General features: G+C 40.6%; 1 protein-coding gene across 9 annotated transcripts in view; it reads right to left on the bottom strand.

Moving 5' to 3' along the window:
* Positions 1–568: 568 nt before the first annotated feature.
* LOC113436599 (platelet glycoprotein 4-like) overlaps positions 569–14,947 on the bottom strand; it is a 56,740-nt gene continuing 42,361 nt past the window's right edge. For all 9 annotated transcript variants that reach the window (XM_087934380.1, XM_087934381.1, XM_026701088.2 and 6 more), the window contains 6 exons: positions 13,003–13,190; positions 7,940–8,058; positions 7,013–7,086; positions 4,240–4,294; positions 2,504–2,668; positions 569–1,138 (listed from right to left, as the gene is read on the bottom strand). In XM_087934380.1, coding sequence (XP_087790506.1) covers positions 2,504–2,668; positions 4,240–4,294; positions 7,013–7,086; positions 7,940–8,058; positions 13,003–13,190 — 601 coding nt within the window. In that variant the 3' untranslated portion in view covers positions 569–1,138. The remainder of the gene's footprint in view (positions 1,139–2,503; positions 2,669–4,239; positions 4,295–7,012; positions 7,087–7,939; positions 8,059–13,002; positions 13,191–14,947) is intronic.

Raw genomic sequence — 14,947 nt, 5'->3', positions numbered from 1 at the left:
ACAGTTCACCAGCTCAAATCCCCCAGCAACTAAGACTAACCTGAGCACAACCAAGCCCCCACCTGAACAGAACATGCCTCCAGCCAATCAGAACATGGCCAAGCCCCCAACCAATCACAACACAGCCAAACCCCCTACCAATGAGAACACACACACACCCAATCAGAACACAGCCAAGCCCCCACCCAATCAAGTCACACCCCCACTAGCAGTTAAAAGGAAGAAGCACCTGCGAGCTCACATCACTCTGAGAAGCAGAGAGCCGAAGACAGAAGCCTGAAGATGATGAATGAGACTTCATCGAAACGTTGCCTAGATACTTCGAATCTTACGCAGGAGAAAACCCGAACAACCAAAGATCCACATACAAATACCCGCGAGAACCTCAGAATATATATATATATATATTAAGGCTGCCTATTTTAAGATGCTTATTGCTAGGTTATTCCCAAGATCTTTCCACAACAGTGTACCCCAAAACCACTTTTGCAAGTTTGCAAAAGGCAGAGCGGGAAGGTTAGGGGAGCTTGGGGTGAGGAGGACAGAAACCCAAATAATCAAACAGGACTTTTCAGTAAGTCTTTTACTAGCAATTAATATTCTACAATTGTTGGTCTTTCTTCCTCTTCTTCTTCAAAAAAAGAAGTCACAGCTTTTGAAGACAAACACAACAGGGCTCTTTTCTTCAGAGGGCTGGGAGGCAAAAAATAATCATCATCCTTTTCCAGCCCAGCCACTCAGTTGTGTAACTTTGTAACTTCAGTTCTCGTTCTTCAACGCCCAAGGTGTAAAAAAACAAACAAACCCAGAGGAAACGGCAGTCAAGCTGCAGAATTGGCAGAACAAACTTCAGTCCAAATTGGAGTTTCATTCTGAAGTGGGCGAAAATGGGATTTTCTTCAGAGAGACCCAGAAGTTCAGGTTTCATGCCAGTCTTTCTGATGAGGTGAAAATAGGGCATCTGAATGTCAGTGGAGTTCTGGTTAGAAAAAGTGACTTTATCTGTCACCGCTGTATTGCAGGCATCTTCCCCAGGATATTTACATATACAGAGCACAACCAACACCAACACCAGGAAGGCAAGTCTACTTTCCGCTGGGAATTGGAAGAAATGGATGCTTTCACCAGCAGCATCTTTCTGCAGGCCGAGAAAAGAAAATAACACAAATGAGTCTGATAAATCCAGAAATGTTAAGATGATTGACTGGGACTTAATGTCTATTTGAATGCATCTTGGAGCCAAGATGCTAAGATTCATATTATTATTTCATCTTTTCCTCAAGCTATGGGTCCATAGCCTTAGTTAAAACATATCAGTGTCCATCACTATATTTTCCTGCTGCTGGTAAGGATCAATAACTGAAAGTCCTACATAACAGAACAAGAGATGGGGCTTTGGAGGTCTTCTAGTCCAACCCCTTGTTCAAGCAGGAGACCCTATACCATTCCAGACAAATTGGTGCCCAATCTCTTCTTGGAAACGTCTAGTGTTGAAGCACCCCAACTTCTGGAGGCAAGTTGTTCCACTGATGAATTGTTCTCACTGTCAGGGAATTTCTCCTCAGTTCTAGGTTGCTTCTCTCCTTGGTTACTTTCCAACCATTGCTTCTTGTCCTGCCTTTTGGAAATTAGTTTGATCTCCTCGTCTTTGTAGGAAACCTTCCAAGATTGGAAGACTGCTACCACGTCACTCCTAGTCCTTCTTTTCATTAGGCTAGGCAAACCTAGACTCTAGAAAGAATGCAGAGAATAGCAACCAAGAGGATTAGGGGACTGGAGGCTAAAACATATGAAGAACGGTTGCAGGAACTGGGTATGTCTAGTCTGAGGAAAAGAAGGACATGATAATAGTGTTTCAAAATCTTAGGGGTTGCCACAAAGAAGAGGGAGTCAAGCTGTTCTCCAAAGCACCTCAGGATAGGACAAGAAGCAATGGGTGGAAACTAATCAAGGAGAGAAGCAACTTAGAACTAAGGAGAAATTTCCTGACAGTTAGAACAATTAACCAGTGGAACAACTTGCCTCCAGAAGTTGTAAATGCTGCAAACGCTGGAAGTTTTTAAAAAGATGTTGGATAACCATTTGTCTGAAGTGGTGTAGTGTTTCCTACTTAGGCAGGGGGCTGGACTAGAAGACCTCCAAGGTCCCTTCCAACTCTGTTGTTCTATATTCTATAATATTCTTCTGAAAGGCACTGAAGACCTGGTTCTGCCAGCAGGCCTGGGGAACCCAGAGCGGGATGGAGTCCCATTAAATGCCTGTTATGAATGTGTGTTGTCACCTGGATGGGTTAGGGCTTTATTTCATTATGCTTCTTTTTATTTCTTTTATATAGTGTTTTTATATCCTGGTAAGCCGCCTTGAGTTTCCATGTGCGAGTAGGTGGCAATGCAAATTTTCTAAATAAATAAATAAATAATGTCCTAGGCCACATAGGATCTGGTGGAGCCAAGAGCCCTTCTGAATTAATGGATTGCAGGTCTTAATTCCAAACGTCACTTACTTATTTGGGGCTCTTTCCTTTGCATAGGAAGAAAGCAACTAGGAATCCCAGAAAGATCACAGATCCGATGATCATTAGTGTCAGCTGAAGGAAGTTCAGCAGTTTGATCTTGTTGGTCACTTTGGATCGGAAAATGTCTGCTTTCTCATCACCAATAATAGCGGTCTGGAAATATATATAGAGAGAGAGACAGACAGACAGACAGAGACAGAAAGAAAGCATTTTTCAGCATCCTTCCAGCAGAAGAATACAATCTGAATATGCAGCAGCAGAGGAATCATTATCTTCCTTTAATGACCCCATAATCCCTTTTGGGGGTGGAGTCTGGGGGGGTGGAGTCTGAATGCTGAGCGTTTACTGGCTGGATGCCCTTCCTGTTGCCAATGAGGAGTTTTGTTCAGCAGATATATTCTCATTGTCCTCAGAGAGAGAAATATTTGCCTCTACTTAGGATTGAACTCACAGTCTCCTGATTGTGAGGCGAGAGCTTCACCTCTAGGCCACCCTCCCACTCATGCAGCAGCAGAATGCTCTTCCCAAATAAGCGTTATTTTGCAATTTGCACAATTTTGCATAAAATAAAGTATCCAGCTTGCAGTAGGGAAGAAGATGACAATTGCAAGTAGCAAACAGATTCTCTGCGATCAGATGGTAAATCAACAGAAAGAGGAAGGAACCGAGCGTGGAACTGAACATAGCAAGGAACTGAACTCTGAAGAATACTTACATCTACTTTAATAGCCCCAAAGGTGTTGTTTTTTTTCCCAAAGGGCAACTGGACTTTGTTTTTCCTGAAAGATGTTTCACTTCTCATCCAAGAAGCTTCTTCAGTTCTGACTCATTTCTGACTCTGACTTCAGTCAGAACTGAAGAAGCCTCTTGGGTAGGAAGTGAAATGTCTTGAAAGGAAAAGCGAAGTCCAATTGCCTTTTGGAAAAAACAAACACCTTGGGAGCTATTAAACCAGATGTAATGGAGCTATTAAACCAGATGTAAGTCCAGTTGCCTTTTAATAAAGCATCTTCAGGACAATTCTGATCTGGATGGCTGAGAATCTCCACAGACATGTGACTTAATACCAAAAAAATGCAAGGGTTATGAATGCTATTAGTCCCTGTGTGTTTAATAATGTCCCTCTTCTGTTGTACCAAAAATGGATGGCTGCAGGGGAGGTGGGCAGCCACAGGGATACACTTCTACAGCCCTGGGTTTTTGACAGATTTGCTCCTTCCCCAGTTAGCAATGAGAGGAAAACCCCTAACCAGAATGGCCAAGTACTGAATTTTCATTCCTGCAGTCAAAATACTGTAGCACAAAGGCAAGAAGGTAGCAAAGCAACATCTGATTGATGGCCAAGATGACTTCGTGTCATCCAAAAGGAAACCACCCAGAATTTTCGTGCTTCCTTCTGCATAATGGGTTTGAGAAGTTTACATGGGGGAGGGGAGCAGCAAAGACTGGAAAAGGAGAGAACGAGTGATCCTGGAAGTTGATTTCTACTGGTTTCATTTCATAGGAAGGCAGAACCAGTTAAGGGCAGGATCCCTGGATCTTCTCCCAGATGGGAGAACTGACACAAACTCCATGGTTAGTAGATGATCATGTAGAAGCAGATTTTTCTGGGGATTCCACCCCCCCCCCCAACTCTGTTTTTTAGTTGGTTCAATCAACAGTGATCCCAGACTGGTCAAACTAAAAGGAAGGTTGGCAACAATTGAAAAAGAAAACTTACTCACCTCGTTCAGCCACAAAATAGGAAAGATGAAGTGATGCTTAATTTTTCTTAGTGCTCTGCGGGAAACAAAAATGAGAGAGAGAGAAAAAGCAGCAACATTAGAACAACTGAGTTTGAGTCAGCTGTCTTCTGAGAATACAAGAAATGGCCTCCACGTTATTTTATTTTTTAAAAAAATTATTGAATAAACATTAAAAACAATTGAACACAGCGCGACTTTCTTGGCCATTATTTTGGCCATATAAACTATAGTATAGAGATACACATAACAGTTAATTTCCTTTTTCCCTTATGTTATTAGTTGTCATGCACCTGTTGGAGTCTGATTCCAAGGGGGAGGTTGAGCAGCTGACAGGGAGAGGGAATGTGGCTGTGGTGGCTGTGGAGGAAACTGGGGAAGGGCACAGTCTGGCTGGGCATTCAGAGGATACCCAGGCCCACCCCCTCTTCATCCTAGGGCATGCAGGGTGGAACAGAGAAGGGAGCAACATGAGTTACGGGGGTTACGGGGGAGAAAAGGGCCCTGATTCCCTTCATTAGCTGCAGCTGGGAAAGCAGGATTTAAAAAGGGCGTTTACACACAAAATCTTGCTGGAAATAAAGCGTGAATTATCTTTGTTTGTCAAGTCTTATCTGAGTTCTGGCATCCTCTCAACTGTGTTTTTCATTACCTTTTGAAGTCTGCAATTCCTTATCCTGCCCTGGTTTGTGTTGGTTTTTATTTATAATTTATATGTAGTTTTGGTTCAGACTGAATTTCTTCCCTTTAAAGAATGTTCTTGGGAGAGTTTTTTCTCCAGCCTATGATAACTGGACATTGGAGGCCAAGTTGGAGGAATTAAAGGGACTTGACCTACTTTTGTGACTTTGTTTCTTTTGTGCCACATCCCAGGTCATCACATTAGTATAGTGCTAACTGCATATTATTTCTATTTACATTTATCTACATTTATCTACAATTATATACATATTTACAACCATCGTTTATACCCATGCATTTGTATCATTTCGTATTTGTCCATTATATTCCATTCTCTTTGGTTTACAAAACTTTAGCTTTCATTCCTCTAAAGCATCAACCCTTTCTTTCTTTTTCCTTGACTCTAGCCATTTTACTCCAAACTTCATAATCCTCTGTCTCACCCTTATCTTTGATTTCTAAAGTTAGTCTGTCCATCTTTCTTTCTTTTTTCTTTTTGCCTCCATGTTATTTTGAGTTCTGTACTATTTTTCTTGGAGCCTGATTGAAATTGCCCTGTGGAGAAAATGCCTCTTCTACTTTGGTGCTTCCTCCAACCAGTTGGAAATGGCTACATTCGTTTAGATCAGGGGTGTACAAACTCAAGGCCCGTGAGGTGCTTAGATCTGGCCTGTGAAACTGCCCAGGTAAGAGCAAAGGAGGGGCCCACAGTGCCTCTGCCAGTGAAAATGGAGCTCAGGAGAGCCATGCATGAGCCTTCCGGGCTCTGGTTTTGGCTGCAATCGCTCCCTGCAACCCTCTGCCAGTGAAAAGGGAGCTTGGCATGGCCGTGTGAGTTCCGCTTTCACTGGCAGAGGGCTGCAGGAGGCCGTTGCAGCCCAAAGCGGAGCCTGGTTAAGCCAGGCACTGCCTCCCCGAGCTCTGTTTTTGCTGGCAGGAGGCTGCAGGAGGTCATCACAGCCAAAAACGGAGCCTTGATGAGTTTAGTTTACTTTATTGTCATTGCACCTTGTACAATGAAATTAAGTACCATCTTCAGTGTACAATTTATGACTATGAAAATAAACACAAACACACATCCCTCACACTGCACACATTGAATTGAAAACCCCTGCTATTGCATTAATATTGCACTATACAGTAGAGTTCAACAGAGCTACTGCCCTGGGTTAGAAGCTGTTTTTCAGCATGTTTGTCCTTGTTTTTATCATTGTCCTGTACCATCTGCCAGACAGTAATAGTTAAAAAAAGGGGGTTCCCAGGATGAGATGGATCTTTGGGAATGTTTTGAACTTTCTTGAGGCAGAGGGAGCTATGAAGCTCTTCCAAAGAGGGGAGAGGGCAACCCATGATCCTCTGGGCAATGACGTTAACCCTCTGGAGTGCTGTCCTATCTGCCCTGGTGCAATTGACAAACCCTACACAGGTGTGCAGTAAGTTAAGATACTCTCTATGGTGCAGTGGTAGAAGGTCAGCAGCAGTTTTTCATTCAGTTGTTGTTTTCTGAGAAGCCTCAGGTAGTATAATCTCTGCTGGGCCCTCTTGACCAGGACTGCAATGTGAGTACCTCAGGTCAGGTCCTCTTTTAGGGTAACACCCAGAAATTTAAAACTGTTGAGAGACGTTGAGCTGGCCATACTCACCTTAGCCATGCTCCCTGCCCCCCTCCCCACGAGGTCAAACACAACGCTAATGCGGCCCTCAATGAAATCAAGTTTGACACCCCTGATCTTTACCTTTGAGCAAAAGGCTAATGGTGTTTTCAAAATAAGCAAAAAAAATAGCAAGGAAAGCTCTATTTTTGATGGCCAAGCACACATATTTTGGGGGAGAGTGGACAAAACAGATAAGGTCTTAGCTATAATGTTGATTTTTGAAGCCTACACTCAACCGTTGTCCATCTGTCCAATCAGAATTTGTTTAGAAGAAGCTTCCAGGGAGGATGTCACACCTGCCAATTTGCAGATTTTGACCTATCCTGAGATGCTGTTGCTCATAAACCAGTTCTCCCAATAAGCAAACATGCAGAAAATCCACCTTTTTCCCATAGAAAAGAACAACATCCAAGACTTACGTGATTTTTGGGTTTGGTTTCACCAATAGATTAATCTGCAGCCTTTTGGCAAAGTGCAAGGTAAATCCTGTGATCTAAAAAACAAAACAAAAAAACAAATAGTGAATTTTGTGGGTGGGACTGTTCAAATATTAGCAGCATTAATTAGACAAAAAAATGCATTCAAAATAATGCATTCAGATGCTGAGTTTGGAAAGATTTTACAAGCATTGGACTCTCAATAGCCAGGAAGCCATAGCTACCTTACTTGTTTCAATGATTTCAATTGCAATTAACTGAAACTGAATATTCATCAATTTTGTGATTGAGGTTTGCTTTTAAGATCAGTGTGACACTTTTTAATGTGCTTAGAATAAGCAGCAAAATAACAACCCCAAAACCTTATTGAAGTAGAGGCTGGTGAGCTCTTGAAAAAATTACTGTCAGGTGTTTCATTGCCCTAATTAAATCATGAGTCTCAGGCCAAGCTTCAAAAAAATTCAAAAGATTTATTAGGAGCAACATGTTGGCATTAACCTAAATGAAGCCAACTCTGACATACGTAATTTACAGTCCCCTGTTTCCCTCTTCCAACTGGGTGTATCATAAATCAGATACTACAATGAAGTCCGTTCACAGGCTGGTTGTCATCAATCATGCTCTCCAATGGAGGATTTTCATGGTCAGAAGATCCGGTAGCCTAGCTACAATCTTTTTAAGCTAAGGGGTGGAATGTACTTCTGGTTTTAAACTGCTGTACTGCTCCTTCAGATTTTTCTCCCCTCTTGTTTATGGCAACTTGAAAACAGGAATAGGAATGTTTTACAAGTTGACATCTACATCCCATTTGTGGACCAAATGAACTAGAGAAAACTTTCCACTTCAGTGAACAAACCCCAAAATTAACTCCAGGGGACAAATTCTGTGACAGAGAAGGAATTCACTTACTGGTTCTACATCCAGAAAGGTTTTGTGTTCTTCCTTATCTGGCTTCAATCCCTTAACAAACTGAAAAAATTCCTTACTCGCATGCAGGAAATGGGGCAACGAGATGTAGACTGGTTTACCTATGGAAAGAAAAGGGAAATGAAGACAATGTACAAGCTGTATCATCAAGTTCCATTCTACTAGTGAAACTGAACAAAAGAATGGAGATGCTTCTATCTTTCAGAGAGCTGCAAACCACTTGGGGAGCTTATTCACCAAGTACAACTCCTGGGAAGCTTGGCCAATTAGACACGATTGAAACCCAACATTCCAAAAAGAATTTGGAATAATGAAATGTACGGAAATGAGTAAATTGATATTAGCAATTAGAGAGCAAGAAGATAAAGAATATTATAAAATTTGGGATGTATTTTATTAATGGCTAGATAAGAAAATAGGGAAATAAAATATACTATAATATAAATGCAACATAATAGTAAAGATAAGAATGTAATGATATGTTATAACTGATTACAATGAAATGAATGGTATTATGAACTAGGTTTTGTAAAAGTTGAGATTTTCCTGAAAAGGATGACATGAATGTATAATTAAAGTCTAATAAAGAGTTAATAATAATATAATATGCGTAGTTGATCTATATAATATGAATTTTGATTTAAATTTAGAAGGGAAAGACTGTTGATATTGTGCACAAAAGATATGTACCAACCGACACACTGTAAAATGGAAAAATTGTTTTATTTGATCTTTTACAGTTGTATTTGTCAAATGTTTGTTGTCAAAATAAATAAAAAACTTTTTATCAAATTTTTTTTGGGGGAAACTGTCCAAATTTATCCTTTCCTAATTGCTTCTGTGGATTCCTTGTAGGTCCATTATGTGACATGATCGACCCAATTCAATTCAGGAAAAATTATGATGCGACTTTAGAACGGGGATGCCCAATGTTCCGATAAATTAAAAACTTAGAACTACCAGGGTTAATGAGTATCAATGAAACCAAATTGGTTCTCATCTTAAATATTCTATAGTAATTTAAGCTAAGGGGTTGAAAGTTTCATTTGAGAGCCCCTACCTTCATCCAAGTTTAGGTGCTAATCTAGTCTAATTCTTCCATGCAGATTCTCAGACATCCAAGTCATGGTTGTGCCAAAGGTGCTTTTTCAAGAGGCAAATGGACTTTCATGGTTTTTCCTTGCAAATATTTTGCTTCTCATTCAAGAAGCATCTTCAGTTCTGATTGTCTGGACTGTCAGAACTGAAGAAGTGTCTTGGATGAGAAGTGAAATGTCTTCAAGAAACAACAAAGAGGAAGAAGGCGGAGCTTTCTTGCTGATGGACCGTAGATCATGACTCTCTGCAGCTATGGTCTGTGCTCTTTCGTTGGAGAGCCCTGATCATTATGATTAGGGGCTGAAGCTGTCTGGGGGCGTGGAGTAAAGGGAAGCCACAAGCCAGGTTGAGGGGAGCCATATCTCCCCCCCGGGCTTGGTCTTTCCCCCCCCCCAAAGACAACTGCAGTGGTGGTTTAAAATGGCACCCCCAAGAGGAGGACTCAGTTGGATTAAGATTTGTGCAGGAGGGAAGAAAGAGGTGGATAACATCTGAACTGGGACAACTGGGCAATACAACTAAACAAAAGTACCCTGGGATTAAGGTAAAATGGAATTTTTAAGAAAAGAAAAGTGAGCAGAGAAATTAAAAAGGGACAGGAAAAAGAAAAGAAAATATTTTTGACAGCTAAGTGGGGCTTTGAACCAGGAAAGGAAGAAGCTGGAACTAAATATTTAACTAAATTGGACTAAAATATTTTGGGAATAAACAGGCATAAAATAAAGCTGGATTTAAGATTGTCAAAAAATAATGATAATAAAGTTTACAAATTGGAGATTGGAGTGTGCTGGAATATTGAGGTTTGAAAAACCCTAAATAAAAAAATAGGGGGAAAAGGTGAAGACTTTGTATAATGGAGAGTGCCACCTATTGACAAAAACTTGAGCTCAAACAAAAGGGAAAGCATCCTGTTTCTGAATGAACTTGTGTGGATATTACATTAAAGAAGTATTGAAACAAAGTAAGAATCTTAGAAAGTGAAAGCAGAACCAGAATAAAGAAAAAAGCAAGGAAAGACTGACTGTGGGATTGATTGATGTTTTTGGTATAGACCCTGGGCTGGAATAACTGAGAACTTTAGAAAATTGAAAGAAGAAAGAAGGAAAGTAAAAGTGTTACTGGTTTTTTTTGGTGGACTTTAACGATCATAAAATATAAGAGTGTGTAATGATGATAGCTCTTGGGAATTAAAAATAGAACTTAAAAATATGAGAGAACTACTACAGGAAAGAGATGAACCACTTTGCTCTGTGTTAGAAAAAATGGAAATGGCGATTGAAGAACAAGAAGAAAGAGCTTCAGAGGAGGAGGAGTCGATTTAAGGAGAAGACATTTAAATAGACAATTAACAGAAAGAACACTACAAAGAAGTGGGGAAAGAAGGAAGGTTAAAAAGTTGGGATTTAAGAAGGCAATCAAAAGGGGGAATACCTGTGAAGTCGGGAAAGGCAGAAAGATCCAGCAGAAAAGGGGAAAGGAAGATATTAAGAAAGAGAGGGATATAAACTAGAATGAGAAAAGATATGGGGAAAAGAGGGGGGGGGGAGAAGCAGTAAGAAACAGGTGCATGAAATAAAGAAATACAGAAATAGTAAAATATTGAAAAGAAATTGTTTTTTTAGAGATAATGGTTGATGAATTAAAAAGGGGATTCTGCAGGGGGGTAAGGGGTCATAAGAATATTTCTGCAATTAAAAATATTTAGAAAATAGGGTAATGTAGATATTGATAACTCTTATTAAAAATCAAGGGGGGGAAATATGCTGCGGAATCCAAATGAAAAGATGTAATGATTATTATTGTAACTTCTTAAAAATAATGGTCTACTGGGAATCAAGATGAGGGAATAAAGGTATATTTTAATCATTGAGGTGTCACACTCAAAGCAGTAAAAGTGGGGAAACCTATACTTGTTTTTTTTTTAGTGTTAACATTTGTATTAATCTAGAATTTATAAAAAGAATGTGTAATGGAAAGGGAATATGACAGACTAAAGAACCAACTAAATTAATAAGTTAATATAGACTATTAAAAGCAAGGAGAGACATTGGTAATTTTTTTTATTATTATCATCATTATTATTAAGCAAACACATATTGTTTATCTTTATTTTTAAAATAAATATTAAAGGATTATATTTGAAATAATTGAAATGAAACAAAAAGATGTTTCGATTGAAATTAATGAAAGAGGCTAGAATTAATGTGTTTGTTTCTCTCCTTACTGAAAATTTGGAATGGAAAAGGTAATAATAGAATGAAGTATGCATATATGAATGTATAATTGCTGTCGTATTTGTATGTAAAGGTGATGACCCGGAAATATGTTGTCCGCTAAAAAGAGATTTTTGTTTTTAATGTGAAAAATTGAATAAAATTTGTTTAAAAAAAAAAGAAACAATAAAGGAAGTCCAGTTGCCTCTTGATAAAGCAACTTTGGGATAATCTAACTCAGGGGTGTCAAACTCAATTTAATTGAAGGCTGGACGACTGGGTGGGTGTGGCCAACTTGGTGGGTGTGGCCAGATTGATGGCACTCACTGGGCATGGCCAGCTGGGTGGGTGTGGCCAGATTGATGCCACTTCCCAAACTTCTGGCATGTTTCCCGTTCACACTGGGTAGACTGGGCTGAAGCGATATGGGTAGGCTGAGCCAAAGCAATGCAGGATGGCCCCTTACATTTTCCAGGATGGCCCCATAGACCGGATCCAACCACACCGTATCCATCCCATTGGCCTTGTGTTTGACACCCCTGGTCTAACTCCTCATTGGCAGAATCCAGGACCAAGGCCATGGTCATCAACATCAAGATGACAGACACAATTTTGTGACTGTGTCTCCCTCTGTTTATGTGTACCTCATCTACTGCATGCTTAAACAAACACACATAGATGGAACTTTGATTATTTTGATGGAATGGCAATCTTGACTTGTTTGTCCATCCCCTGCAGGCGACTATCCTTCTTTTAGAAGGGAGATGCTATCAAAGTGTGCAGCTAAAGGATTCTCCCCTTAATTTGGCCTTTTCAAACTATTCATAAGTGGTTGTTTATTGCTGGGGTGTCAAACTTGATTTCATTGAAGGCTGCATCAGGGTTGTGTTTGACCTCAAGGTGTTGTGGGGGAGCATGGCCAGCTCAATGTCATTCATCGAGGTTCCATTTTTGGCCATTATGGCCGCCTGCACCCAGCGGTGGTCTTCAGCAGGTTCTGACCAGTTCTGGAGAACCGGTAGCAGAAATTTTGAGTAGTTTGGAGAACTGGTAGATGCCACCTCTGACTGGCCCCACCCCCATCTATTCTCTGCCTCCTGAGTCCCAGATGATTGGCTGGGTCTCCTTTAGTTGCCCTGCACAGGAGAACGGAGCTGGAAAGCAGGTTAGTGGGGTGGGGAGGGAATGGGGATCTTGCAGTATTCTTCCCCTGCCATGCCCACCAAGCCACACCCACCAAGCCATACCATGTCCACCAAGCCATGCCCACAGAACCAGTAGTAAAAAAAATTTGAACCCCGCCACTGCCTGCACCCCTTTGTGAGTGAAAATAGAGCCCAGGAGGGTTGCACATAGCCCCCCCCGAGCTCCGTTTTCACTGGCAGAAGGCTGCAGGAGGCTGTTACAGCTGAAAAAGGAGCCCGGGAGACCCATGTGGGACCTTTCCAAGCTCTGTTTTTGCTGGCAGAAGCATTGCAGGCCGGTCCTTCACTGTTTCCAGAGTGGTCCTGCAGGCCAGATCTAAACTCCCTGCAGTCTGGATCCAGCCCACGGGCCTCTCTGATGTTTAAACCTGTTGCCATTTTTATTCAGCCTCTCCCTCTGGATTGTCATGAAAAACACAAGCTTTGACGCAAAGACAGACAGGGTGAGGAACGTTTACCGAGGCATAACATTCTAGACATCTCTATTATTAAAAAAGGTTTTTGACTAAGTGTATTTTCACTCCGTTACCTGCTTTGCAGGAGCTGATATCCAACATTCCACCTAATGTACAGTTCTCGCTTATGCTGATATCGGTGCAGAAGCAAACGTTGTCAGGATTAGTAATGGGCGATGCAAAAGCCGATGGAGGGATAACGAAGCGGTAAAGGGGAATGTCTTTCACTATCTGCTCGCTTTCAAATTTTGCGGAGATTGACCTGTTTTGTAAAAATAAGATAAAAGCAGCACGATGATGATTTTTTTAAAAAAAGAGATCCATCCATCTTGTCTATGGAGAATTCTCAGGCATCCAGGTCACGGTTCTCCCAAAGTGCTTTTTCCCAAAGGAAACTGGACTTTGTTTTTTGAAGATGTTTCACTTCTCATCCTAGAAGCTTCTTTGGTTCTTTAGTCGGAACGGAAGAAGCTTCCCGGATGAGAATCAAAACATCTTCAAAAAACAAAGTCCACTTGCCTTTGGAAAAAGCACTTTGGGATGTCCACCAATCTTGTAGTCATCAATCATCATTTCTCAGAGAATCAGTTGATCATCTAACATCTTGGATCTCATTCCTTGATCAAAATGAGAGAATCTTCAATCAAGATTACTGTCCATCATGGCAATGGGGTGATTAGCATCAATGGCCTCTCACCATAATGGAAACAGAGTCCATCATTATTTTGGGGGAGGGCAGAAGTTCTAAAAAGCCATATGAAAGCAAAGCAATTCAATGCATCTTCTCAGATGGCTTTGAAATGTAGAGTTTTGCAAAGAGCCACAATTACTTTCCAAAATAATGGGGGTGGGAATGAAATGGTTAAGGTCTCTGCCTGTTAACAGCTTGGAAGAAAGTGGATTTTGAGGTACAATTTAAATAGAGAAGCTAAGGGGTCCTTTGGTGCTCTCTGAGCTTGCTTGTTTTCTTGCAGGCGTTTCATGACCTAACTAGGTAACATCATCAGTGCTGGTAAGGAGTGGAGTTCACTCTCAATTTATATTCCAGTGGCTTGTCCCGTCTCTGTGGGTGGGAAAATGAGGACTCAGATTGTTGGTGGCAAGAGGCTGACTCTGTAAACTGCTTAGAGAGAGCTGTAAAGCACTGTGAAGTGGTATATAAGTCTAAGGGCTATTGCTATATGCAACAAAATTTCATTTTAATGTATGCCAATTAGTGCACATTCAAAGTGACAATAAAGTTATTCTATTCTATTCTTCTATTCTATAAAAATAGAGAATCTGCTTAGAGTGAAATTCAGTAACTCAGTACAGAAGTCCCTTTGGTTGAATGTTACTTTCCTCACCTAAAAATTATATTACAGATAGTCCTTGATTTATAACCATTCATTGAGCAAGCAGTCAATGTTTCAAAGGCCCTGAAAAAAGTGATTTATGACCAGTCCTTCTACTTATGACTATCCCAGCATTCCCACAATCATGTATTTAACCTAACCCTATCTGAAACCTACCCAGCCAGCTTCCAACAAGCAAAATCCCTATGGGAAGTGAGATTCATTTAATGATTGCATGATTGACTTAACCAACTGCAGTCAGTCGCTTAACCAACATGGCAAAAAATAATAATAATTCATAAAAACTGTTCTTGTGCCTAGTTATTCTGGTGTGCAGTACTCTAGCATCTGCACACCAGAACAACTAGACACAAGGAGTTTTTTCCCGAATGCCATCACCCTGCTAAGCAAATAATTCCCTCAACACTGTCCAACCATTTACAAAGTCTGCACTACTATCACTATTAACTTTCTCATCACTCCTTATGACCCATCCCCTCCCACTTGTGACTGCATGACTGTAACTTTGTCGCTTGTATCCTTATGATTTCTATTGACTGTTTCCTAGTATGATTTGCTTATGACTATTATTAAGCATTGTATCTGATGATTCGTGACTCTTGATGAATTTATCTTTTCTTTTATGTACACTGAAAGCAATTGCACCAAAGCAATTCCTTGTGTG

Source organism: Pseudonaja textilis, chromosome 5 (assembly GCF_049901715.1).
Source record: "Pseudonaja textilis isolate UNSWEBS1 chromosome 5, rPseTex1.2, whole genome shotgun sequence".
Taxonomy (NCBI): Eukaryota; Metazoa; Chordata; class Lepidosauria; order Squamata; family Elapidae; genus Pseudonaja; species Pseudonaja textilis.
Note: the sequence above shows the minus strand (reverse complement) of the source record. Positions and strands in the feature narration are given on the sequence as shown.